This window comes from Polyodon spathula, chromosome 24 (assembly GCF_017654505.1).
Source record: "Polyodon spathula isolate WHYD16114869_AA chromosome 24, ASM1765450v1, whole genome shotgun sequence".
In the NCBI taxonomy this organism is placed as follows: domain Eukaryota; kingdom Metazoa; phylum Chordata; class Actinopteri; order Acipenseriformes; family Polyodontidae; genus Polyodon; species Polyodon spathula.
The window spans coordinates 18,179,569-18,207,433 of record NC_054557.1 but is presented as its reverse complement, the minus strand read 5'-3'; the positions used below and the strand labels follow the sequence as shown (position 1 = coordinate 18,207,433).

The following is a 27,865-nucleotide window of genomic DNA, read 5'->3' as shown; positions in this document are numbered from 1 at the left end:
GGAGTACATTTTTGATTTCCTGTCTCGTGATGTGCTTTAACCAAGATGTGCATTACAGTTCAATAAACCTCTTTGGCTGATCTGCCTCTTGTTCTTCAATTCAGTTCTGTGCACCCTGTTTTTTTTGGTTTTTTGTTTTGTTTTTACTATGTGGCCATTGCCTGCAGGTAAGTGACCTGCTCTGGCTGCCCAGTACCCCCTCCTCTGTATCTGTGGTCAGTTACTACCCAGCCTGTAATAATGACTGTGGCTGTGTTTGAACTTCGCTGCTTTAAGCATGTTCAAGTGGAGCAGCCCGACTGACTCGGCCCGGGGTAATTATTTGATTCCAGTTCTCCAAGGCAGGGGATCTCTAACTTGTTTTAACATCCTCAAAACTGCTGGCTCCTGATCGCTATCATAGCAATATACTTCATAGTGGATGTAAAATAAAAAAAAACACACACGATTATATAGTAATTATTTTTCATATTATTATTTTTTAAAAAAACAACACAGGCACACGTTCTTTTTGTTTTGTTTGATAAAAACGACAAAAACAAACACCCCAGCCCATAGATGGTTAGTCTTGCAGCGGTCCTTGCTTTACAAAGACACTAAAAGCTGGTCTCTGGGTTCAGAAAGGTTGAGTAGCTCGGTTTTCATCTGTATTCTTTTGTCTGTTGCAGTGAACAAGCCCTCCAGCCGCGCGCAGGGGTCCCCGAGTGGGACTTCAGCGTGAGGAAGGGGAGGAGTGAGGCGATCCCACTGCAGCCGGAGCTTCACCCACACTACATGCAGAACGGCAGGGGCGGGGCGGGGGGGGCGCTGCGAGAGGAGAGGAGCTGGAACCTAACCTTGCAGATTGCATTGACCAGAGCTCACAGTTCATGCTCTTCTCAATGTGTTCACAGGCACTTGCGTAATAAAAAAAACCCCAAAAAGATAAAAATAAAGAGAGTGGAGGAAGTTGGGTAGGCTTGTACTAAAAGAAGTGAAACTCGCACGCAAAGTCTAAATTGTAAACCGCATCAGAAACTGTTCTCCACAGAACATTACTCGGGAGCAAGGCGTTCTGCAATGCTGAACGCTCTGTGAGACGGCGCGTTGGCACACGTTGGCGTTTATGAAGGGATGGAAAATTACCTCTGCTGTAAACCATGTCCCTGCACATGCACGACACGCACGCAGTGCACTGCACATTGTTGTAAACCATGTCCCTGCACACGCACACGCACGCAGTGCACTGCACATTGCTGTAAACCATGTCCCTGCACACGCACACGCACGACACGCACGCAGTGCACTGCACATTGCTGTAAACCATGTCCCTGCACACGCACGCAGTGCACTGCACATTGCTGTAAACCATGTCCCTACACACGCACACGCACGCAGTGCACTGCACATTGCTGTAAACCATGTCCCTACACACGCACACGCACGCAGTGCACTGCACATTGCTGTAAACCGTGTCCTTGCACACGCACGCAGTGCACTGCACATTGCTGTAAACCATGTCCCTGCACACGCACACGCACGACACGCACGCAGTGCACTGCACATTGCTGTAAACCACGTCCCTACACACGCACACGCACGCAGTGCACTGCACATTGCTGTAAACCGTGTCCCTGCACACGCACGCAGTGCACTGCACATTGCTGTAAACCATGTCCCTGCACACGCACACGCACGCAGTGCACTGCACATTGCTGTAAACCATGTCCCTGCACACGCACACGCACGACACGCACGCAGTGCACTGCACATTGCTGTAAACCATGTCCCTGCACACGCACGACACGCACGCAGTGCACTGCACATTGCTGTAAACCATGTCCCTGCACACGCACGCAGTGCACTGCACATTGCTGTAAACCACGTCCCTACACACGCACACGCACGCAGTGCACTGCACATTGCTGTAAACCGTGTCCCTGCACACGCACGCAGTGCACTGCACGTTGCTGTAAACCGTGTCCCTGCACACGCACACGCACGCAGTGCACTGCACGTTGCTGTAAACCGTGTCCCTGCACACGCACACGCACGCAGTGCACTGCACGTTGCTGTAAACCGTGTCCCTGCACACGCACACGCACGCAGTGCACTGCACGTTGCTGTAAACCGTGTCCCTGCACACGCACACGCACGCAGTGCACTGCACGTTGCTGTAAACCGTGTCCCTGCACACGCACACGCACGCAGTGCACTGCACGTTGCTGTAAACCGTGTCCCTGCACACGCACACGCACGCAGTGCACTGCACATTGCTGTAAACCGTGTCCCTGCACACGCACGCACACGCACGCAGTGCACTGCACATTGCTGTAAACCGTGTCCCTGCACACGCACACGCACGCAGTGCACTGCACATTGCTGTAAACCGTGTCCCTGCACACGCACGCAGTGCACTGCACATTGCTGTAAACCGTGTCCCTGCACACGCACGCAGTGCACTGCACATTGCTGTAAACCGTGTCCCTGCACACGCACGCAGTGCACTGCACATTGCTGTAAACCGTGTCCCTGCACATGCACATTGCACTAACCCTTGATGCGGCAAATGCATTTTCCTTTGAAAAATAATAAAAAAAAATAATCACAACCTAGCCCTCTTTATTGATGACTTGACACATTACATTTTTTAAATTGCGTGTCACAAAATCCGAGTCATTGTAACACAATTACACAGAAGACTGAAATAGCAGGAAAAGGATGGCAGTTAAAATTAAAAAAAAATGTGCAAAAGTTTATTTCGCAATAGTTTGTGAAACCCGCAGACTCAACAGCTGTTGAAATATGTACTTTGTTTTTCCCCTGTGATTCAGAAAGCCTCACAGCATGTGAGTTTACATCCTGTTTTTAAATGCTACCCCTGTTCCCCTATGGCATGCTGATTGTAATGTTCGTGGAGAGCCGTCTCCTCTCCGAATCGTGCCCCGCACTCCACACACCTGTAGCGGGGTGGTGGGAGCTGGGTTTCGGGGTACTGGTGCCGCACCTCAGTCTGGGTGTCTGGGGGCGCCCTCTCTGCACCCCCAGAGAGCCCCACCAGATCCCAAACCTCTACCGACTCGACACGCCATTCTGCCAGTGCGCTCTCTCCTGCCCTTCTTCTCTCCCCTCTTCTGGGTCTCCGCGCCCCTTCCAAAACGACCCCCCGGAGCTCCCCTGCGCACCCCGCGGGGGGCAAGCTCTCCAGGCCCCGGCTGCTCTCGTCAGCGGCGCCCCCCTGCCCTCCCTCCAGGGCCCCAGATCCCAGCTCTCCTGCGGCTGCTTTCTCCCCCGGCTGGCCGTGCTCGGGGACCCTGCTGGCCACGATCCCACCCCTCAGGGGTTCCACAGGCAGCACTGTCCCGGGACAGTCCCCTGCATCTCCCTCGAGGCGCCTCCCCCCGATGGAGACCCCCAAAGAGGCTCGGAGCCTCTCCTTCACTGGTGCCCCCTCCTGAGGGCTGCTCGGTTTATCTGGGGTCTTGACGAAGGGGTGCACTCTGAGAGTGTCGATGAAGGCCAGCAGCTTCTCTGTGCTCAGGATCTGCAAACGTAGCAACAGAACACAGAGCTCAGAACACACGCGCTAGAACCCAAAACGACATTGCAATAGTCTCCTACCAGAAGCTGTAATAGTAGTACAGGAGTATTTCATGTTAGATTTCGAAATGTCACATTTTTCAATGAATTAAGTAGATGTTAAATTAGAAGGCGATGTGTAATTCAATCTGTTAACATGACTTAATTCAGCAGCTTTCATCCCACTTTAAGAAGCAAGATGATTCTACAGAGGGATGCCAAACCTTTATACAGAGCTGCTCGGATTTGTGAGCCCGGCTGCACAGCATGCTGGTTGAATGACGTCATGGATACGGGGGGCGTGGTCATGACGTCGTTGCTTGTGAATCTCTTGGACGGGCTGGGTCGTTGTCTGAGTGTTTGTATTGTTTTAATGCCGCTGGAACATCTTTAATTCATCTCAATGTAAATCTTCCGCTACACATTAAGTTTAGACAATTTGTACTGAATTAAGGTGTCGTCGGAAAGTGGGTTGAATTCTTCGTTCTCTAGATTTCTCCCTTACGTTTGGAAAAGATGTCCTCACGACGAGCCTATAACACTAGCGGGTACCCGACGTAGTCGTGTACGACTCAAACAAAAACTTACATAGAAGCAAGTACCCTATCCCCTCCGCACCAGTACTGCCGCAACGAACACTTAGAGAACCTCCGCCCCGACCCAGACAACAGAACGAAAGGCGCTGTATACTGTACCCATCCTCCTCATCGTCACCTGTGCGGCGCCAGCGTTTAGATCGAGTGCTGTCCGTGTTGTTTAGAAACCTTGAATTGCATTTTGAGATTTTCTTTCAAGAAGTGCGTCACATGAGATCCTCCCAGTAGTACTCAAAGAAATGAAAGAAGTAATTTACAAACCGCTAACCAAGATCATGCAGCAGTCTCTTGACACAGGGGTGGTACCGACAGACTGGAAAATTGCAAACGTAATACCGATCCACAAAAAGGGAAACAAAACTGAACCAGGTAACTACAGACCAGTAAGCCTGACTTCTATTATATGCAAACTTATGGAAACTATAATAAGATCCAAAATGGAAAATTACCTATATGGTAACAGGGTACTGGGAGACAGTCAACATGGTTTTAGGAAAGGGAGATCGTGCCTAACTAACTTGCTTGATTTTTTTGAGGATGCAACATCAATAATGGATAATTGCAAAGCATATGACATGGTTTATTTAGATTTCCAGAAAGCTTTTGACAAAGTCCCGCACAAAAGATTAATTCTCAAACTGAACGCAGTTGGGATTCAAGGAAACACATGTACATGGATTAGGGAGTGGTTAACATGTAGAAAACAGAAAGTACTGATTAGAGGAAAAACCTCAGAATGGAGTGTGGTAACCAGCGGTGTACCACAGGGATCAGTATTAGGTCCTCTGCTATTCCTAATCTACATTAATGATTTAGATTCTGGCATAGTAAGCAAACTTGTTAAATTTGCAGACGACACAAAAGTAGGAGGAGTGGCAAACACTGTTGCAGCAGCAAAGGTCATTCAAAATGATCTAGACAAGATTCAGAACTGGGCAGACACATGGCAAATGACATTTAATAGAGAAAAGTGTAAGGTACTGCACGCAGGAAATAAAAATGTACATTATAAATATCATATGGGAGATATTGAAATTGGAGAAGGAATCTATGAAAAAGACCTAGGAGTTTTTGTTGACTCAGAAATGTCTTCATCTAGACAATGTGGGGAAGCTATAAAAAAGGCTAACAAGATGCTCGGATACATTGTGAAAAGTGTTGAATTTAAATCAAGGGAAGTAATGTTAAAACTGTACAATGCACTAGTAAGACCTCATCTTGAATATTGTGTTCAGTTCTGGTCACCTCACTATAAAAAAGATATTGCTGCTCTAGAAAGAGTGCAAAGAAGAGCGACCAGAATTATTCCGGGCTTAAAAGGCATGTCATATGCAGACAGGCTAAAAGAATTGAATCTGTTCAGTCTTGAACAAAGAAGACTACGTGGCGACCTAATTCAAGCATTCAAAATTCTAAAAGGTATTGACAGTGTCGACCCAAGGGACTTTTTCAGCCTGAAAAAAGAAACAAGGACCAGGGGTCACAAATGGAGATTAGACAAAGGGGCATTCAGAACAGAAAATAGGAGGCACTTTTTTACACAGAGAATTGTGAGGGTCTGGAATCAACTCCCCAGTAATGTTGTTGAAGCTGACACCCTGGGATCCTTCAAGAAGCTGCTTGATGAGATTTTGGGATCAATAAGCTACTAACAACCAAACAAGCAAGATGGGCCGAATGGCCTCCTCTCGTTTGTAAACTTTCTTATGTTCTTATGTGTTAGTGTAGCACGTGGCGTCTGCGCCGTCTCCACGGTTGCCAGATTTCTGACAGAAAAACAGCGACCCCGTTCTTCAAAACAAGCCCAAAACAAGCCCAACCCGTGTTAGAGCGTTCATACAGCTTTCAACCCGCGACTCTGCAAAAAACAAGCCCAATTCCGCTTCTCACATGCGAACTTGGCAATTGGTCGTCTCGTCCATTTGCACCTCGTTTCATTGTGTTTCCCCGGAGCTACTGACAATCACTGCTTTCACCCCCCCGACACACACACACACGTGTCAAAATCCAGCGCAAAACTCCCAAGCCTTGCGCGTCCAGCCCCCACCCCCACTAACATCCCAGCAATAAAGGCAGGATATGTGCAAAGCGACAACACTAGAGGAATGGCTTCTTATCCTGCCAGCGAGCTGCCCCCTCTCCTCTAAGCGATGCCTGCAGAGGGCCAGCGTGTTGCAAGCACAGCGCCCGGCTCTGTGCGGTCTGGAAAGGTGCAATGTGGCGCCACTGTACCGGTAAGCGTGCTTGTTCTTGTTCGTTGTTGCGGTTAGACATTACTTCAGCTAGAATTGCTAAAAAACCTCGCTTAAATCGTCGTGCACAAAAATGAACAAAATAAAACCTACGCATTGTGAAGACGAAAACGCGTTCGATGAAGATAAAGTTTAAAATGAACGGTTCCTCCATCACCCGACCCGCAGCGCTCTTGCGATTTGACTCGGATCATTAAGCTTCACTTTCCGAGCCGAGTGTCGGTCCAACTGCAGAGTAACTCCGGTCCGTACCAGCCCGAGAGGGCGTGGTTACCAGAACCGCATTTTCCGTGAGATGTAACCTAGCAACGCGCAAAAAAACATTAATAAATAACTAAATTGCTTCACCTGTTGAGTTTGCTAGGTTTCAATATTTTTTGTCTTTTTAACGGTAAACAAAAAAAAAATGAAAGGGACAGGTTACACCTATCCTAGCAACGTGCAGCGTAACCCTGGCGACCACTTTTTCAGTCCATAGCAACCGAACTACAGGTTCGTACTTTCGTGTTTCTGGACAATAAGTTAAGTGAGTTCATTATTTTATTTTATTTTTGTTAGTTTTTTTAATATAATGTACATTGAATGAATGTGTTGCGATGGTAACAGCCATTAAATACACAAACGTGTTTTAAAACAAACCATGATTTTCTATGGAAAAGAAAAACACGTACAAAATCACAGCGTGCTTTTTAACCCTATAATACCAGCACCACCCCTAATACTACTACTAATAATATAGCGTACCTGTTATTATCTGCCAAAATGTTCTGGGTACTGCTGAAAAGAAAACGAAAGAATCACACCGGAGCCCTTGTGAGGATTTTAATAAGAACTCGTCATATCAAACAAAGCACGAAATACAGTTAAAAAAAATAATACAATACAACAAAAATGTCAATGTTAAATGTAATAGCTTACTTTTAAAATGCCTAATTTGTTATTTTTCTTCACGCTTTCATGCACAGCGACCTCATATGGGGACAAATTATATATATAATATGGAAGACTAGCAAGCAAATGCATGAGAGTCTCATCCGGATTACAGAGCGTCTCAACCGCTGTGTAAAAGCCGGCTCGCCTGCACTCACGGTTACAGAGCTGTTAACCTCACCTCACTGACAAGGGACAGCAGCCTTAACGGGAGAGCACACACAACACCGAGCAACATACAACACCGAGCACACACACAACACCGAGCAACACACAACACCGAGCAACACACAACACCGAGCACACACACAACACTGAGCACACACACAACACTGAGCACACACACAACACTGAGCATCACACAAAACCGAACACACAACACTGAGCACACACACAACACCGAGCAACACACAACACCGAGCAACACACAACACTGAGCACACACACAACACTGAGCAACACACAACACTGAGCACACAACACTGAGCACACACACAACACTGAGCAACACACGAGCGAGCAACACACAACACCGAGCAACACACAACACCGAGCAACACACAACACTGAGCACACACACAACACTGAGCATCACACAAAACTGAACACACAACACTGAGCACAAATCCACATCACCTCCAGTCACAAAGTCTGTTCTCCAGAATGGCTCACAGATACAGCATATTTGAGAACGGGCAGCTTTTCCAAGCAAAACTAGCGTGGACTTTCATCCACGCTGTTATCCGCTATGGCGCGGGTTTCCCTTCGACGCGCTGCACATTTGAGAGAACTCTGCCGCAGCACCCTGGAGGGAGTGCCCAGTGTTAATGGAACTAGTTCTGCGTGAGCTGAAGCCACTTGGTTCTTCCTTGCGACGGATAATGCAGCGCCTGGGTCAGACCTCGGCCTCCGAGGTGGATTTTGATTTGCTCCTGCTGTTGCTGCCGAGCGCAGTTTGGCCAGAGTCCTCGATGAAGGCATTCTCAAACACGGCCAGGATGGACTTCTTCACCTTCTCCTTGAAGTCCTGGCCCATGAAGACGTAGAGAGCTGGGTTCAGGCAACTGTTCAGGTAAGCCAGGCTGGTGGTGATGGGGATGCCGATGGTGGTCAGGTGATCCAGGGTAGCGCTGTGCTGCCCAGTCATGTGATTGACCATCTCCATGAGCACAAACGCGTGGTAGGGGGCCCAGCAGAGGAAGAAGGCGATGATCACCACGGCGATGACTTTGAAGGGTTTGCTGGAGCGGGCCAGCCGGTTCCTCTGCAGTCGCGCCGCGATCACGGCGTAGCAGGCCACGATGACGGTGAAGGGCAAGACAAAGCCCAGCAGGAAGCGGGCCAGGACCATGGCCTGGTGCCTCACCACCCGCAGCTGCACCACGGCCGGCGTGTCGTAGTCCTCTGAGAAGGCGAAGTTGTTGAAGCAGATGACGACGGTCTTGTCATAATATCCGGGGGCCGTGTCCCTGAAGGCGAAATAAGGAGAGCTCAGGAGCAGCGCCAGGAGCCAGACGCCCAGGCTGACGAGCGAGGCCAGCTTGGGGCTGCGATGGTTCTGCGCCCACACGGGGTGGACCACGGCCACGCAGCGGTCCAAGCTGATGACCGCCAGGATGTAGACGCTGGCGAACATGTTGAGGAATGCAATGGTGCTGTTGAGCTTGCACATGAACTTCCCAAATGGCCAGTGGAAATCCAGGGCGGTGTAGGCGATGCTGAGGGGCAGGAAGACGGTGAAGATGAAGTCGGCGATGGCCAGGTTGAGGAACCACACGGTGTTGACGGTCTTCTTCATCTTGAAGCCGGTGATCCAGATGACCAGGCCGTTGCCCGTGGTGCCCAGGAGGAAGGCGAGGGAGTACAGGACCATGGACATGACGTTTAGCGAGGCGCGCAGGTCCGCATGCTCGTCCTCGTAATACTCATATTCCTCCGTTCCGTTGGGGTTGGGCGAATTCCCTGCCGCGACCGTTGGGAAGAGCCCTGAACTGTTTTCCATGCCTTTACTTGCCTTTTTCTTGATTTTTTCTTGACTTGTCTTATTTTTTGTATACAGGGAGGCTAAAGGAAGAACAGAAAAACATCATGAACTATATATATATAATATTTTTGTACACATATTTGTACAGGCAGAAATAAACGAAAGAATAAATTTAAAGACAGGAAGAAACTCAGTTATGGTTTATGCTGCTGTTGTGTATAAAGCACCTGGTGTGGTTTGCTGAGAAAGAGGGTCCAAATACCCAGTTCAAGACCTGAATGGCAATTAAACACGTCACCCTCACGCCGCAGTACTGCCGTCCTCGTTATTCATAGTATAACCATTGAAACAGGCTAGTCAGCAGACAGGACAGCAGTATCATCAGGGAACGAAACCCTATCATTTAAAACGAGACGGTGTTTGTTTGTGTTTTTACTCACGCGTCTACAAAGCCTGAGGATGAAATAGTAAAGGCTTTTTACATTGTTCTATAGTATGAAATGAATACTGCAACTTTTTTCATCAATTACTCAATAAATATTAAATCTATAGGATATCGCGCTTTTTTTTTGTTTAAAGATATATGGTTATTTCCTGCGATTAGTTTTGTGCTCCGCCTCTTTGGATAAAAAGTACTGTTTTCTCTTATTAAATCTGTAGGCGAGCAGGAGAGCTTTGACAGTAATCCTGAGCGGGGCAAGACGGGGGGATGTGATCACGTTTTTAAATCATCACAGACTGCAGCCTTGGATAGAAACGAAAAACAGTTTCTCTCTTTTTTAATTGGTTCTCTCTTAACTAGATAGATAGATACATCATGAACTAAAACTATATTCTAATACAATATGATAAAATACATTTGCTATATGCCACTTTTTAGAATAGGTTAATGTATAGTACTGGTAACACTGCTACTACTACTACTACTAATAATAATTACCTATAGCATGAGGTTTGTCGACTTCTCTTTGACTCTCAGAGAGTTTCCAGTCCTTCCTCGGAGTAACGGGGCTGCAGTGTTGCTAGTATTCACACAGTCTCACCACAGCAGACAGGCGGACGCATTTATACCGAGAGGAGCGACACCAGCCCCGCCCGACACTGCACAAACACACTGGCTTTCCTTCCTGTGGCAAAACATGTATGCGCAGACCCCTTCCATTCGCCACAACTCGACTCTTCTGAAGTGTGTGTGTGTGTGTGTGTGTGTGTGTGTGTGTGTGTGTGTGTGTGTGTGTGTGTGTGTGTGTGTGTGTGCTAGCTGAAACATCAGGCGTTGCCCAGGGAAATTCAATATTTCAGTATTTATTGCATGACAGATTGGGTAACGGTAGCCTTATTGTCACCTATGAGTCACCGATCTTAATGCGCTCGGACCCCTTTCCCTTTTTGTGGTTTTTTTTTTACTTTTTAAATTATTTATTTATTTTAGTGTTTTTTTTTTTTTTGAGATACATGGCTACTGTAGTGATCCAGCAATGGGGTTACTAAAGTACCCGGATTTTTGATCCAAACACAGCCCTCGCCCTTCCCCTGGATGTTTAAGAGGGGACCGGGCAGAGTTTGGCTGGACTGGCTCCTGCGGGGTCCGGATGCATAAAGAACCAGGCCAGACAAAATATATATATATATATATATATATATATATATATATATATATATATATATATATATACACACATATAGCAGAGTTGAATAACAGTTCACAGCAATGGCATGTAAACCACAATTTGCTCTCTGGCGCTCTTAGAAACTCTCTCGCTCGCTCGCTCAAAAATCTCTTCTTTTAGACTGGTGCAGGGTTTATTTTAGGGTTGCAAGTGTTGTTTGTTGTAAGAGGAATCTGGTGCATGCAAGTATTCATTACTATGAACTATTCAAGAACAGTTATTGCAGGGACATTGATAGATGAAGTGTCTGATGGGTGTCGTCTCTTTTTGGAATTCTGACTCGAGCAAATTATTACAAGCAAAGCACGAAAGTACAGAGACCGCTTCTCCAGTCTCTGAGTGGAGAGAGGTGGTGGAATTGCGAAATGTGTTTTGAGCAAACGCACAGACCATGCAAAAACAAATCCAGAGATTTGTCCGTTTCTAAATCTAAATTGTTTGTGTGTGTGTGTGTTTTTTTTAATGAGCTCTCATTATGGTTTATTTATATGTATCTAATTCGCTCGACCTATAATTTGACCTGACTATTAATATCTATCAATCCAAACAGTGTTTTAAATCGAGGCTCAGTAGCACAGTGGAGCTCTCAATGTGGTTTATTATGAAAATTTAATCTCAAATAAAAAACTTGAAAAGGGATTTTTTTTTTTTTTTTTTTTTTTTTAATTTTCTGTCAAAAAGCCCTCTCCGTGTTCAGGACACGGGCGCGGCGCTGTCTGGTGCTGATCGGGTCTGCAAACCTGGTTCACCCCTTCCTGTGGTTTGGGAGAATATAAAAAAAGGATACTTTACTGTCCTTTCTTTCGTTCTTTCTTTCTTTCAAGAACAGTGATTAGACAAACGTGGATTGACATTTTACTGTGCAAGTTTATTTTAGGAAATGTGTGTACCCTACATTAAATTCTTCCTTCCTCCCAAACCCTGTCTTTATATCAGCAGATATCATTCATAAGGAAATACCCCATTGTTTGATCACATTATGAAACACACAGCGCGAGATTTGACTTCATAATGAAACAGAACACACGGTCTGTTTGATTTTTTAAATGTAATATAACTTAAAAAAAAAAAAAAAAACAGACATAAGTGTGCGTACGCGGTGCTTCGACTCTAAAGTGCAGGTTTACTGTGGTAAAAACACATCGAGTTGCATTAGGCAAATAACACGCTAAAAAGCATCGGGAAACCGCAGAGAAGCAATCCACTGGAGAGATATAAAGCCGGATGGGGGCCGGTTGCGACACCCCCTGTGTGTTGCTGTCAGTGGCACTGTTTACTGCTAACGAGGTTCTCAATGTACCTGCCCCCCTTCCCTTCCCTTTCTCACACGCTCCAGCGCAAAAGAGATTTACTGTAATAGCATGTGCTCAGGGGGGTACAAAGTGAGAGATTTCAACTCCGACTCGAACCCGATTACGTGAGTCACGGTATGAAGGAGCAGCCCTCTCTTGGTACCGCTCTTCCCTCACCTCCCTCTCAGCGCACACCCTACCCGCCATACGCAGTGCTATCGCAAGACCAGCGATCTGTATTAACGGTTTCACAAGCCTCCCCACCCCTGCCTCCCTGCCTAAAAGAACATTCCGGCGGTTTTTAAAACGCTGACTCTCTGTGTAACACGTTTATTTTTTTATTTAAGGGGCTTTCAAGTGCCCGTCCTATTGAACCAACCCGTTGACCGACAGCATCTGCGCCCCAGATGTAACTCCGGAGCTGGAATCCCTCACTGCCCACGTTAAGTGAGCCATTTCCTATCCCTTTGCCTGTTTGTCCAGCTGTGACCACACAGAATTAGATGTTTCCATTCTGCAAGGGTTCTCAGAACTGCCCAGTCCATTTTACAAGGGTTCTCAGAACTGCCCAGTCCATTCTACAAGGGTTCTCAGAAGTGCTCAGTCCATTCTGCAAGGGTTCTGGAACTACCCAATCCATTCTGCAAGGGTTCTCAGAACTGCTCAGTCCATTCTGCAAGGGTTCTCAGAACTGCTCAGTCCATTCTGCAAGGGTTCTCAGAACTGCTCAGTCCATTCTACAAGGGTTCTAAGAATTGCTCAGTCCCTGACCGCCTTCCGGCACCTCCTCAAGACACACCTGTTCAGACAGCCTCTGTAATTATTAACTGAAATTATTAACTGTATTCTATATTATTTGCTCTTAGTACTAATTTTATTGTGTTTTATAACTGTTCTTATCTCAAATGTGATATTTTGCACTGTGGTATTTTGCAATGTGATATTTTGCATTGTCATATTTTGCATTGTGATCTTTTATAACAACTGAAAGTCGCCCTGGATAAGGGCGTCTGCTAAGAAATAAATAATAATAATAATAATAATAATAATAATAATAATAATAATAATAATAATAATAATAATAATATTTTTAGTATCAACGAACAATAGCTTAAAACACCATTAACAACACTGCTATTAAACGTCATCCCACAAGCTGCCACACCCGCGATGCTGAAGCTAGTTATCACTGTTGTTAGGGTGTAGCGTTGCATCATATTACAATATTGCGCATTTACGTCATATCTGTATATTAGCCTCTGCAAACACTTTGAAGAAGCAATTAAAAACACCACAATGCTGCCGATGGGCCCGGCTTTCTGTGTGGTATGAGGTGACACATGCAACTTCATTGCTGTTCACCCACTCAGCACAATCTCACAGTTGCACGCATATTCCACAGAGGACTCGGTCAGCCTAGAAAGGAAGAGCCCACGTCAGCTCTTTCCTGCCCGCGTTCCCGAGGTTAACCGTGTGCCTTCTGAATGATTACACCGTGTAACATTTTTATTTTTTTTGGTTCCTGGGTAGTAAGTGTTATTTCCTAATTGCTTATGCCTCAAAAGTATAGAAAATGGCTATTATTCCCCACAAACTTTGCTTTTGTGACCAGGACAGTGATATTCAAAATATCACTATTTCCAATGGGAAAACGGGCAAATTTGTGTCTTTTCGTTCACATAAAGTCAGAAAAAAACAACATGTCAATCCAAATTAACATATATTTATACTAAAGTAATACAAAAATGACTACAAAAGATTTAGAAGCGAGTAGTTTTTCGAGATTTACGATTATACTGTAAATTTACGAAATCTCGAAAAACTACTCGCTTCTAAATCTTTTGTAGTCATTTTTGTATTACTTTAGTATAAATACATGTTAATTTGGATTCATATGTTGTTTTTTTTCTGACTTTATGTGAACGAAAAGACACAAAAGCTCCCGTTTTCCCATTGGAAATAGTGATATTTCAAAATGTCACTGTCCTGGTCACAAAAGCAAAGTTTGTGGGGAATAATAGCCATTTTCTATACTTTTGAGGCATAAGCAATTAGGAAATAACACTTACTACCCAGGAACAAAAACTGTGTTACATAGTGTTACCTCATCAGCCCCTATTAGCCACGGCCACAGCTGGGTTTAAACGGCGTGACACAAATGAATTGAATCTGTTCAGTCTTGAACAAAGAAGAGATATTCTAAAAGGTATTGACAGTGTCGACCCAAGGGACTTTTTCAGCCTGAAAAAAGAAACAAGGACCAGGGGTCACAAATGGAGATTAGACAAAGGGGCATTCAGAACAGAAAATAGGAGGCAGTTTTTTACACAGAGAATTGTGAGGGTCTGGAATCAACTCCCCAGTAATGTTGTTGAAGCTGACACCCTGGGATCCTTCAAGAAGCTGCTTGATGAGATTCTGGGATCAATAAGCTACTAACAACCAAACGAGCAAGATGGGCCGAATGGCCTCCTCTCGTCTGTAACCTTTCTTCTGTTCTCTTAGAGAGATCAAACAGCGGCGTGTTAGTACAGCTCTGGTCAAACAGGTGTGCAGCAGTCTATAGAATGAAGATTTTTAAGCACGCTGACAGGGGGCGCTCTGTCTCGTTGCGTGCTGTTTTCTCGCTTGCTTCTTGTTTGCTCAGTCTCGCCGGGAGCAGTTTGAATGATCCCTTCAGTGGCATCCCGGTGCTTTCTGATGCACTCTGCACAGAACCGCGCCCTGGCTCCCTCGATTAGCAGGGCTGGATGAAACAGCGCCCTGTAAATACCTGTGTGTGTGGAGCAGCATCCTGAAGTGGACTGCAAGAAAGAAAGAACATGAAATCTGAAGATGAACTATTTAATAAATACATAACAACAGCAACGGCGATTCACCTGGCTATAGCGCTTTTCATCACACGCACACGCACACGTTTTTAGTTGTAAGAACCAGTCCACGTTCTGTATGCTACTTTTTAAAAATAAATCAAAGAAATCGTGTAGCCTTCCACAATGTAAAAAAAGAAACGCAAGCCGTTTCTAAAGGAGGGAGCGGGTGAAAACACAGAAGCTAACGAATACTTCAAGCAGTTTGTTAATTCGACATGCTGCTATGTGTTAAGTATTTTACGAAATCGGCGGTGTGTAGAGACTGCATCCTCCTCACAGTGACAGGAAAACCGCTTTCCTTAAGCAATGCAGAGCTACAGAATATATGAGCTCGATTTAATCCAGCCTATAGTTAAACGATGCTAACAACAGCTGGGAAAGGCAGGTAGAGAGAACATAAATAAATATAAAAATCTACCAACCCTGTCTTTAAAGTAACAGCCGCAGCCAAATGCCAAGCAGTCGTGCACTGCCTTTAAAATTGTTTCCCAACGAGTGTAGAAAAGGTGGAAGTTTTCCGATTAGCATCTGGAAAAATGTTTGCGAGTCTGATCTGTGTACGTTAGAGACCAGCACAATTTACAATGTGTGAATAGACCTATTAAACGCATCACATTTTGATGGTGAAATGCGCACAAAATGACGATTTTGTATATATTTAAATACAGCCTTCACCCGTCTGTGATAACGAACAAATTAAAACGCTTAGAAAACACAATATCACAGGAGTTTCTTTTTTTAATGACGCAGTCGGATATTTCAATACGGAAATGTGCTTGACCTCACTTTTTGTTTTTGTCAGTTCTGCTTGCAATAATAACACATTGCTTTCGCAACTTGGACACAATCTGATTTCAACACAGTTCAGAACACACTGTAGCTCACCCTGGGCTGAGTCACATAACAACCCCACGCACTGCTCCCCAGACAGGCGCATCACCTCATCCGACTCGCTTTGCAATTCTCTTTTTTTAAATCTTAGCTCATATCACATGTGGCGACGCGTTGTGGCTTTTTGACTTTCACAACACGCCTCTTCTCTCAGGCGTGTCAAACACGACCCTTCAGTGTCTGTCGCCAGGAGCATTCGATTCGAGAGGTAAAATAATTATTTTACAGAATTGGCTCATTTCAAATTTCTCTCACTGACGTTTTTTTTTCTTTTTTTTGTTGATTCAACCCCGAGGCTGAGTATAGGGAACGCGGTCGATGTGGAGCCGGCCAGGACAACTTCAAAACAGTGCATTGTGGGAATTGTAGTTTTAACACTTTATTTAAAAACAGTGACATCACTATTGTACAGCGAGTTTCATTGCACAGTTTAAAATAAGTTAATACACAGGTAGATGAAACAAGCAGCGGCTGGACATCTCTGTTATCTGCTGGTAATGACCACAGGGGGAGGGAACCATTGCCCTGATAACTAATTTAGGCTTTTTTATTATACATTTCGACATCATTACCTCTCTGGACAAAAGTGTTGCATCACCCTGTACAATTTCAGAATTAAGACATAAAAAAAAAAAAAAAAAAAAAAAAACAGAAGTCATAATAGCAGTATTTCAATTTAGATTTCGAAATGTCACATTTCTCAATTTCTGGCAGTGCTTCGTAGAGTATTTACAAAACTCCAAAGCGGTGTTGTGAATGCAGTATGTTAGCGTAACATTATTCAGCAGCTTTCTTTCGACTTCATGAAAGCAGCATTGGATAGAATTCGATCTGAAGATGCAAAGCTGTGCCAGAGCTGCTCATGTGATTACTGAATCACAGCTGCTAGACGCCTACTGACAATATCAGTTATAAATGTTTGACCTTTTTAAACATTACAAATCATATTGCAATTACTAGACTTTGCATTTGTAGCACCTTTTGACACATTGACACACACACGGAGACACACACACACTGACACTGACACACTGAGACACATACACACACTCACACACACACAAACACACACTGAGACACACACAGATACACATACTGAGACACACACATACACACGTGTCCCAGAATCTCACAGTCCCGGATCCTCTCACACACGCTCCTCCTCCAGGGTCTGGTACTTCCCACAGACCCGGTGGATCCAGAACCAGTAGAGCGCCACCATGAGGATCCAGTAGGAGGCGTAGACGGCTGAGCCACAGATGAGGTAGACAGCCTCGCGCCGCGTGTCTGGGACCGTCCAGTCCAGCTGGCAGTCCTTGTACACAGTGTAGCCCAGGCCGGCCAGCAGGGCGCACCACCAGATGGACAAGGGCAGCAGCGGCATGTAGTTCCCCACGATCTTCTTCCTCCCCGACGTGCCCCAGCTGCTCTTGGTCATGGTGAGGATGGCGAAGTACTTGGTGGGCAGCAGGCTGGTCATGTAGAGCACAGCGTAAAGAGACATGAACACCATGACCGGGTTCCCGCGCAGCCAACAGGCGTACAGCGCCTTGCCCAGACCGATGATCTGGATGACCAGCAGGATCCACAGGATGTCCCACAAGCCTCCCTTGTAGAAGAGCTCAAGCACCGTGGCCGTGACGAAGAAGGGGAAGACGCCCGCCACCATGCACTCGTACGTCATCCACAGGTGGTGCTTGTGCCACCAGAGGGCGTTGTAGAGCCACTCGCGGAAGTAGGACTTGGTCCATCGAATCTGCTGGTTGAGCCAGCGCAGGAACTGGCTTGGGGTCTCAGAGTAGCACCGGGAACGACTGGTGTACCTGGAGCGAGGGAGAGAGAGAGAGAGGGAGAGAGAGAGAGAGAGGGAGAGGGAGAGAGAAAGAGAGAGGGAGAGAGAGAAAGAGAGAGAGAAAGAGAGAGGATAGAGAGAGAGGGGAGACAGAGAGAGAGGGGGGAGAGAGAGGGAGAGAGATGGGGAGAGAGAGAGGGGGTAGAGGGGTACAGAGTGAGGGATAGGGAGAGAGGGATATAGAGGAGAGGAGAGGGACAAAGAGGTGCTAGTTATCGACTAAAGGGAAAGTGATTTGTTTTGTCATTAAGGTGTGTGCGTGTGTGCGCGCGCTTGCGTGTGTGTGTGCGTGGGTGCGTGCGTGCGTATGCGTGCATGCGTGCGTGCGTGCGTGCGTGCGTGTATGTGTGTGTGTGTGTGTGTGTGTGTCAATGTGTCTCTGTGTGAATCTGTGTGTTCGCTGGGTTCTTACTTGGTGGCATATCCGATGCTGAGCATCCTGTTGGTGAGGTGTCTGTCATCTCCGAAGGTGCAGTGCGTGCCCAGAAACTTCTGATTGTACCAGGACTCGAGGAACAGCTGCAGGAGGTCGTTCCTGTACAGACCTAGAGGAAGCACAGAAGCACAGCGCTCATTACTAGGGGTGGAATGACACGCTACCCCAACACGCAGGGGTCGCCACGCCATCTGGATCAACACACATGTGCTGGTCCTGATGGGCTGCTTCTCGGACGCATGATCAGAACCCCAGCTCTTTACTCAGCAGGTGAAATTCTTACCCAGGGGGCCGCTGATGCAGGACACGCAGTTGAAGAAGGACTGGCAGGCGCGCTCCACGTTGAAGGCCATCCAGTAGCGTAGGCTGCTCATGAAGCTGATGTAGGACTCGCTGAGGTTGAGGATCTGCACGTCTCCCCCCACTGCCCCGTACCGCTCGTCAGACTCCAGCACCTTCACCAGCTCCAGCGTGGCCAAGGGGTCCAGCTTAGTGTCCGAGTCGCACACCTGAGGAAGGAGAGGAGACAAAACTGCAACGTTGGAACCGGGCAGTACCAGTTTCTCTTTCGATATCAGGCTGTATCTTCAAAGCCTGTAATCTAGTCTTTAATTCACTCACACACACACACACACACAGGGGCACCACAAGGTTTGGACTGGTGCCATGCGGTTGTTCCTCCTGGGCTGTATCCCCCCCCCTCCCCCCCCCCCCCCCCCCCCCCCCCAACCCCCCCCCCCCCCCCCCCCCCCCCCCCCCCCCCCCCCCCCCCCCCCCCCCCCCCCCCCCCCCCCCCCCCCCCCCCCCCCCCCCCCCCCCCCCCCCTACGCCGAGGATCCGGCTCCCGGCTCCCACCTGGGTCCCCCCTCCCTGCTCACCTGCACGTAGTCCACAGAGTCCCCCAGCGCCTTGAAGGCGGTGTACATGACCTCCCTCTTGCCGCCCCACTTCTGCATGATGCACACGCAGCGGTGGCTGAGGATCAGGTCCTCCACCTCACTCTTTCCCGGGTCGTCCAGCGGCACCTCGTGATACATCTCCCCCAGCGCCTCAATGGTACTGAGCTGGAGCCCGCCTCCCTCCCCGCCGCTGCCCGGAGGCTCCCAGGGTTTCCAGGTGTGATAGTTCTCCTGCCATACCATGCAGCCCACATCGTCGTCGCTGAACACCTCGCGGAACAGCTCCATCATGTAGCGGTCATCCGCGCTGTTGCCGTCAATCACCATGATGACGCGAAGTTTGTCTGAGGGGTACTTGGTGTTCTTCACCGAAAGAAGGCATTGCCGCAGGTAATTAGAGTCCTCCTGTATTATAGATATTATTATTATTATTATTATTATTATTATTATTATTATTATTATTATTATTATTATTATTTTATTATTGCAGATGTCGTTTAATAGATATTAATAATACATAAATAATAATAGATCTAAGTAATATATAATAAAAACACTTAATGCATAACTGTATGACTAATAATCAACCATAATAAATATTATCGAAATAAGTTCAGATCCCGAATTATAAAATACGTCAACTACATTCATGTTATATGATGGAGCTTTATATTCGATAATATAATATGAACTAGGATGCAACAATAATAATAATAATAATAATAATAATAATAATAATAATTTCACTTTGCAATGGCATAGGAACTAAAGCATTTAGTTCTTGACTCCAGGCCACAGTAACACACTGTTTCAAGCATTCTGGTCAGCATGCTCTTAACTGATCGCCAATGCAGTTTAGTTAGGAGTCTAGAAGCTAATGGATTTACCAGAAACACACTGCTCTGATTGTGTGCTCCAGCCTCCTAAACATCTCAGTGTATAAATCGAATCGACAAAAACACGTGGGGCTGGGGGTTATTAGGGATGACTGGCGCCCCCCAGTGGTCAAGTGATTATTACACTATGTAACACAATTTTTGTTCCTGGGTAGTAAGTGTTATTTCCTAATTGCTTATGCCTCAAAAGTATAGAAAATGGCTATTATTCCCCACAAACTTTGCTTTTGTGACCAGGACAGTGATATTTCAAAATATCACTATTTCCAATGGGAAAACGGGCAAATGTGTGTCTTTTCGTTCACATAAAGTCAGAAAAAAACAACATATGAATCCAAATTAACATGTATTTATACTAAAGTAATACAAACATGACTACAAAAGATTTAGAAGCGAATAGTTTTTCGAGATTTACGATTATACTGTAAATTTACGAAATCTCGAAAAACTACTCGCTTCTAAATCTTTTGTAGTCATTTTTGTATTACTTTAGTATAAATACATGTTAATTTGGATTCATATGTTGTTTTTTTTCTGACTTTATGTGAACGAAAAGACACAAAAGCTCCCGTTTTCCCATTGGAAATAGTGATATTTCAAAATGTCACTGTCCTGGTCACAAAAGCAAAGTTTGTGGGGAATAATAGCCATTTTCTATACTTTTGAGGCATAAGCAATTAGGAAATAACACTTACTACCCAGGGACAAAAAAAAAAAAAAAAAAAAAAAAGAAAAATTGTTACACGGTGTTATTATTTGTTTATTTGGCAGAGTTTAAAGCGTGTGCGTCCGCTGCGGTGTCACAAGGAGGGTCAGTGACACAGCGAGTCAGGGACTGAGCCCGGATTTGGCGTGAAGCGCTTTTCTCTAAACACCGCCCCGCACCGCCTCCCAGAACCGAGGCACCAAAATAACTACAAAATAAAGGCCCATGTAACCAAAAAATGTTTCTTCTCGATAGCTCAGTTCTACTTGTATATAACAAGATACTTACAGCATGTGTTTAATTCTCAAAAAAACCCAAAATATTTCATTTGAAAATCTATCTATGTAGGATATATAGCCTCACAGTGTTATGATTTATAAAGAGTGTGCGCATGCTCTGTGCGTGTACCTAGAGCGTGTATACTCCGTGCGCATGCTCTGTGCGTGTACCTAGAGCGTGTATATTCTGTGCGCATGCTCTGTGCGTGTACCTAGAGCGTGTATACTCCGTGCGCATGCTCTGTGCGTGTACCTAGAGCGTGTATACTCCGTGCGCATGCTCTGTGCGTGTACCTAGAGCGTGTATACTCCGTGCGCATGCTCTGTGAATGTACCTAGAGCGTGTATACTCCGTGCGCATGCTCTGTGCGTGTACCTAGAGCGTGTATACTCCGTGCGCATGCTCTGTGCGTGTACCTAGAGCGTGTATACTCCGTGCGCATGCTCTGTGAGTGTACCTAGAGCGTGTATACTCCGTGCGCATGCTCTGTGCGTGTTCCTAGAGCGTGTATACTCCGTGCGCATGCTCTGTGCGTGTTCCTAGAGCGTGTATACTCTGTGCGCATGCTCTGTGCGTGTACCTGATAGGCGGAGATGGTGAGCGCCACCGTTTTGGTGTAACTGCACTCCAGTTTCTGGCTCCTCATCTTGCGCTGCTCCAGGTATGCAAAGAAGCTCTGCACCACGAGGTGGAAGATGAGGAAAGCCCCGTAGAGCCCGAAGGAGAAGAGCTTCGAGGAGTCCCACACAATCTGGTAGCTGGCGATGTAAGCCGCCAGCACCGCGCCGGCCACAGCCAGTGCGAACAGGACCGTGAAGATTCGCCGCAGCACAGACAGTGGAGTCTCCTTCCACTGGACCTTCACCGGCGCGGCGCCCGCCACATCTTTTTTAACTGTTATTGTGAAATAAACATGACACGAGAAATGAATAAGAGGAGGACCATTTTTATTATTCATTCGTTTCTACAGAACATTCCCGGCTTCTTTACAGACCCTGGTTAGCCCCACTCTAGGGACACCTTACCTCCGGAGACAGTGTTCAAGACTAGTGCTAATCAGGGTCTGTGAAATCAGCCAGGGCTGGTTGGATAACATTTAGGGCTGGTTTCACAGACACCGATTCCGTGGTTCAATTGAGCTGTACTGGCGAATCACGAGTGATAAACAGATAAGCAGCTCTATACATGAATAAAGAAGTGTTGAGTGCACTTGCAGCTCTCATAACCTACCCCTCCTACTCTGCCCTGGACTGACCTGCCGTCAGCACCATGCCACTGGATCCTCAGCACCACGCCACTGGATCCTCACTGCTATACTTGTACGACTGCACTGCTAATCTCATTGCAGATATAACTTGTTGTAATCCTATCCGGTTGCATCCTAGTTCATATTGTACTTCTGCAGTATAATTACTGCACTTGCTGTAAACGACACTGTGTTTCAATCTGAATCTCGCACTGTAACACTGTGCTGCCCTGTGACACCTGTGTGAGCAGCCTGGGATAAAGTATGCACCTGCCCAATAAATCAATATAAAATGACTGGAATCAGCTCACCTGTCGACGCAGAGGTGCCGATGATGGCCACACTGGGTGACCCCGTGTGCATGGCCGCCTTTCGCATAGCTTCAGTTGGCGGAGAAGAAGCGACTAGTCCGGGGGTCCAGACAAAATGCAACAGCCCCCCTCCACAGAGAAGAGCTCTATTTGTAGCAGACCCCAACCCGACCACACCTTGAGCTTTTAACAGGGGAGTGGGCAGTGCAGGGGTGTAAGATCTCAAATTATAGCACTGGATGTGCAGCAGTCGCTGTACAAGTTCTACTGGTCGCACTCGGTATAGTATTGAGGAGAGGGAGAGTGGTGGTGGTGGTAGTTTTTGCACCCCCAGGAGAGTTATTATAACCCGACAGACTCCCAGGGCTGTCAGGACATTCCAGTGCATTTCCGTGACCGAGTTGTACTGTAATACTGCACTGGCAAATAGATATATACACCACTAACGCTATTGAGTATAAAGACATTTCAGAGGGCTGGATCTCATCAATATCAGGGTCTAGCGCTGTATATTATAAAGACATTTCAGAGGGCTGGATCTCATCAATATCAGGGTCTAGTGCTGTATATTATAAAGACATTTCAGAGGGCTGGATCTCATCAATATCAGGGTCTAGTGCTGTATATTATAAAGACATTTCAGAGGGCTGGATCTCATCAATATCAGGGTCTAGTGCTGTATATTATAAAGACATTTCAGAGGGCTGGATCTCATCAATATCAGGGTCTAGTGCTGTATATTATAAAGACATTTCAGAGGGCTGGATCTCATCAATATCAGGGTCTAGTGCTGTATATTATAAAGACATGCAAGAGAAAATACCCTGTCAACTTGAAACACTTAGAAACACAAGTTATTAAATCTAAGTGAAGTTAATGGCTGATGTTAACGCTCTCTATCTCCTCTCACAGTACTTGTTTGTGTTTCAGCTTTTGCAATGGATGGTCACTGGCTGTCTGCACTCAGCGCTATTAGAAGTTGCTGCTAAGCCGGTTCCAGTGCTGACATGACAGTCGCCCAGGGTTTATAATAACAGCTGAGAGGCTCCGGGCTGTATTCTATTGAAAACAGGCAGTTATGCAGGAATCTAACGATAACAAAACACCGGTTTGTGTGTGTGTGTGTGTGTGTGTGTGTGTGTTTAGATGTACGTTTTTTTTTTTTTTTTGGGTGTTTTGAATCTGACAACAAACGTGCACAAACGAGTTCACAAGTCAAATTCAACGCGGTTTCAATCGCATTGAAACCAGCAGCCAGCTGCAAACTGGCTTGCATGCAGAATTTATGCAAGGATTAGGGAATCGAGTGCTCCAGAACAGCGAGACTGAATCCGGTCAGGGAGAATGAACCGGTACCCCTCCAAGGCGTGCTGATACCATCAATAACCTGAGCTAAAGAATGCCACGTAAAATGCCGCAGAACCGGACTAGCTATGGACGAGAGACTCTTATCAAAGTTTCCCACAGTAAAAGCACAACAAAGTGTCACGCAGCACAGTGAAAGCATAGCAAAGCACAGGGAGGTTTGGTAAAGCACAGGGAAGCATTGTAAAGCACAGAGAGGTCTGGTAAAGCATAGGGAAGCATTGTAAAGCACAGAGAGGTCTGGTAAAGCATAGGGAAGCATTGTAAAGCACAGAGAGGTCTGGTAAAGCATAGGGAAGCATTGTAAAGCACAGAGAGGTCTGGTAAAGCATAGGGAAGCATTGTAAAGCACAGAGAGGTCTGGTAAAGCACAGGGAAGCATTGTAAAGCACAGAGAGGTCTGGTAAAGCATAGGGAAGCATTGTAAAGCACAGAGAGGTCTGGTAAAGCATAGGGAAGCATTGTAAAGCACAGAGAGGTCTGGTAAAGCATAGGGAAGCATTGTAAAGCACAGATAGGTCTGGTAAAGCATAGGGAAGCATTGTAAAGCACAGAGAGGTCTGGTAAAGCATAGGGAAGCATTGTAAAGCACAGAGAGGTCTGGTAAAGCATAGGGAAGCATTGTAAAGCACAGAGAGGTCTGGTAAAGCATAGGGAAGCATTGTAAAGCACAGAGAGGTCTGGTAAAGCATAGGGAGGCATTGTAAAGCACAGAGAGGGCTGGTAAAGCACAGGGAAGCATTGTAAAGCACAGAGAGGGCTGGTAAAGCATATTAAACACCCATAACCTGCAGCAAAGCCTGGGGTGTAACGACAGGCTCAATGCGACCCTCTTTTCTAAAGGCAGACAGGTAGCTATAAAAATGGGCATCAAGTGAAACAGAAACCTTTTTAATGCAATGCTTTTTTTTATCGACTTAAGATACAATTAGTCAGTTCTATTTATGAGATACACGTCATTGATTCATCATGTATGGATTTATTACGTATGAAACATTAAACCGAGTGAGTTTGAAATAACATTCTCAGTGTTCTCGCCTTATTTAGAAAATACAGTTTTAGAGAAGAAAAAAGAACGAACGCCATTAAAAACGAGTTGTTTTATTGGTATTATACGATTGCTGTATACACAGTATAGACAGCATAGTCAATGTGGGGAAGCTATCAAAAAAAGGCCAACAAGATGCTCTTATACATTGTGAAAAGTGTTGAATTTAAATCAAGGGAAGTAATGTTAAAACTGTGCAATGCACTAGTAAGACCTCATCTTGAATATTATGTTCATTCTTATGTTCTTATTTAAATCGCAAAACCAAATGTCAAGCCACTTCGTTTAATCGCTGCTTTTTAAGCGAAAAAAAAAGTATGCTAAAAGTTTGATAGTTTCCAAAATCTCAGGAAGGGGTGAACCAGGTTTGCAGCCCCGATCAGCACCAGACAGCGCCGCGCCCGTGTCCTGAACACAGAGAGGGCTTTTTTTTTTTTTTTTTTTTGACAGCGAGAAAAAAAAAAAATCGTTCTCCAAGGTTTTTATTTGAGATTACATTTTTTAAAGAAACCATAGCGAGAGCTTCACTGTCCTACTAAGCCTCGTTTTAAAACACTGTTTCGATGGTTTAAATACGACCCTGTCAAATTAAAGCAGGTCAGTCGAATTATATATATATATATAAACTCTTTTTTTTAGAACAGGTCGTGTGTACAAATAAGATGTTTCGGGTCACTGTGACCCCTGGCGTTTATCTATATGGATTTGTGTTCAGGAATAAAAAAAAACTTCTTCAATTTGTTATTATTATTATTATTATTATTATTATTATTATTATTATTATTATTATTATTATTATTATTATTATTATTATTATATTTGCATTATTATCTCTGGAAATGGCTGCACGTCTGGAGATATTTATAAACAAAAAAACAAACAATATATATCTACAAGGTAGAGCCTCATTTTCTCTGTCAGTATTGCAACAGCATCTCACTGGTAAAGACACTCCAGAATGAGGAGCTCCCAGGCTGGCAGTCAAAGAAGTTTTATCACAGCTCCTGGACTAAAAGAGCAGAAAAGAGTCAGAAACCTTTTCAAATCAAAACAGTTATTCAATTTAAGGCTGTTTAAATTAGCTTGAAATTGGATCGGGTCAATATGACCCAAAACATAAGAGATGTAGCAGGCAGGACTCGCAGACAGGTACATTTGGGGATATACTGAGAGCTGAGGGCACGGGGTTTGCTTCAAACGTTAAAAAAAGTCACCTGGGTGTGACAACTGGAACACAGAGTGAATCTACAGAAGGCGGCAGGAGAAGAAGACAATAGTTGAGATATCTGTGTTTTTCGAGACCCGCTCCAAACGGCTCTTAGAAGTCAAGAAGACAAGCGCTTTTGGTCTCCGCCTTCAGCGAGGTTTTTATTATTGAAAAGGAGCGGCTCTGAAGTTAGGAAAGAGATGTGGAGGAACAGGTTCGTCTGCACTCGCACCTCAGGAAACTTTCTTTCAAAACATTTATATTTTTTATAACCGCGAATGGAGAGGCAGCGCCCATCGCTGAGCGGAAAGAAAGTTACGAGATCCCTATAAACCGAGCGTCAGAAGAACTGGATCTCAGCGGGGGATGATGTTCTATTGAAGATGAGGCAGCCGCGTGTGATGCATTATATCCAATAAGCGAATCAAACACGACCTTGTGCAACAGTCTGGGGCAGACATTACTACCCGATAGAGAACCACCCCTCACGCCCGCTGCATTTTTTGAGCGGGTGGACCAGAGCTAAATAAGTCAAGTTAAACATTTGATAACCCGGGGAACACATTAAATTAGAAGTCTCTAATTAACGTGCATTCCATACTGACTTAGTAAATACTTACATTACAATGTTGTTATGCACAGTTACAACGTGCTCAATGTGTAAATCACCGGGCGTGACATATCCCCAACCCTATCATTGTAAAACCAAAGAACGCGTGACACGTTTAATAGTTAAACGGCAGCATGAAGTCAAATACAAACGTCAGATTCCTAAACAGCGGTGTCTATCCGTCATCAGGTGTAACGCTGGTGTTTATAATTTGGAACTCTAAATAATTGCTAAACGTTAGGTGTTTAATCTGTATGGTTTTTGCTGAGTTAAATGTTTAGCGTTTAAACACCAGCCCGTTATAAACGCGTACGAAGGGTTAACAAGTGCTGCGAAGCCTAAACACGTCCGAGAGTTTACAAAACAAACACCATAGCGTGTTTAAATCCTAAACACATTTAGAATTATAAACGCAATTTGAAAGAGTTGTAAAAGTGTTTGAAAAGTGTTACAAATCAGTGTTTGAAAGACTCGCTCTCACAGTAACCCTGACCCTAACCCCAATCCTAATCCCTTTCTGATACGATTGTGTGCTTACATATATCGGGCAAAAAAATGTACACGTAATGTACAAGCATAGGGAAGCATTGTAAAGCACAGAGAGGTTTGGTAAAGCATAAGGAAGCATTGCAAAGCACAGAGAAGTCTGGTAAAGCATAGGGAAGCATTGTAAAGTATAAAGAGGTCTGGTAAAGCATAGGGAAGCATTGTAAAGCACAGAGAGGTCTGGTAAAGCATAGGGAAGCATTGTAAAGCACAGAGAGGTCTGGTAAAGCATAGGGAAGCATTGTAAAGCACAGAGAGGTGTGGTAAAGCAAAGGGAAGCATTGCAAAGCACAGAGAGGTGTGGTAAAGCAGAGGGAAACATTGCAAAGCACAGAGAGGTGTGGTAAAGCATAGGGAAACATTGCAAAGCACAGAGGGGTGTGGTAAAGCATAGGGAAGCATTGTAAAGCACAGAGAG

The 27,865-nt window shown here is 45.4% G+C and overlaps 3 protein-coding genes across 3 annotated transcripts; all 3 read right to left on the bottom strand.

Annotated features, from left to right (window-relative positions):
- Positions 1-2,285: 2,285 nt before the first annotated feature.
- LOC121298885 lies at positions 2,286-3,940 on the bottom strand. The gene is made up of 2 exons (XM_041226171.1): positions 3,783-3,940; positions 2,286-3,523 (listed from the first exon to the last, which is right to left on the bottom strand). Exons 1-2 carry the CDS (start codon positions 3,825-3,827, stop codon positions 2,855-2,857), a joined length of 714 nt encoding a protein of 237 aa, XP_041082105.1. The 5' UTR covers positions 3,828-3,940; the 3' UTR covers positions 2,286-2,854.
- Positions 3,941-7,920: 3,980 nt separating this feature from the next.
- fpr1 (formyl peptide receptor 1) lies at positions 7,921-10,753 on the bottom strand. The gene is made up of 2 exons (XM_041226519.1): positions 10,261-10,753; positions 7,921-9,400 (listed from the first exon to the last, which is right to left on the bottom strand). The coding sequence occupies exon 2, from the start codon at positions 9,336-9,338 to the stop codon at positions 8,232-8,234; it is 1,107 nt and encodes a 368-aa protein (XP_041082453.1). The 5' UTR covers positions 9,339-9,400; positions 10,261-10,753; the 3' UTR covers positions 7,921-8,231.
- A 3,938-nt stretch (positions 10,754-14,691) lies between these two features.
- LOC121299297 (hyaluronan synthase 1-like) lies at positions 14,692-23,164 on the bottom strand. The gene is made up of 7 exons (XM_041226975.1): positions 22,672-23,164; positions 21,695-22,008; positions 19,213-19,638; positions 18,618-18,843; positions 18,311-18,443; positions 15,578-17,869; positions 14,692-15,086 (listed from the first exon to the last, which is right to left on the bottom strand). Exons 1-6 carry the CDS (start codon positions 23,057-23,059, stop codon positions 17,194-17,196), a joined length of 2,163 nt encoding a protein of 720 aa, XP_041082909.1. The 5' UTR covers positions 23,060-23,164; the 3' UTR covers positions 14,692-15,086; positions 15,578-17,193.
- Positions 23,165-27,865: the final 4,701 nt, after the last annotated feature.

Coding starts and splice junctions, on each gene's coding strand:
- LOC121298885 (XM_041226171.1), bottom strand. CDS start 3,827: ATGCTGTGCAGCCGGGCTCACAAATCCGAGCAGCTCTGTATAAAG. Junction 3,524..3,782: donor CCGAGCAGCTCTGTATAAAG/GTTTGGCATCCC, acceptor CTACGTTTGCAG/ATCCTGAGCACAGAGAAGCT.
- fpr1 (XM_041226519.1), bottom strand. CDS start 9,338: ATGGAAAACAGTTCAGGGCTCTTCCCAACGGTCGCGGCAGGGAATTCG.
- LOC121299297 (XM_041226975.1), bottom strand. CDS start 23,059: ATGCACTGGAATGTCCTGACAGCCCTGGGAGTCTGTCGGGTTATAATA. Junction 19,639..21,694: donor TCACCATCTCCGCCTATCAG/GTACACGCACAG, acceptor TCTATAATACAG/GAGGACTCTAATTACCTGCG. Junction 18,844..19,212: donor ACTCTGTGGACTACGTGCAG/GTGAGCAGGGAG, acceptor CTCCTTCCTCAG/GTGTGCGACTCGGACACTAA.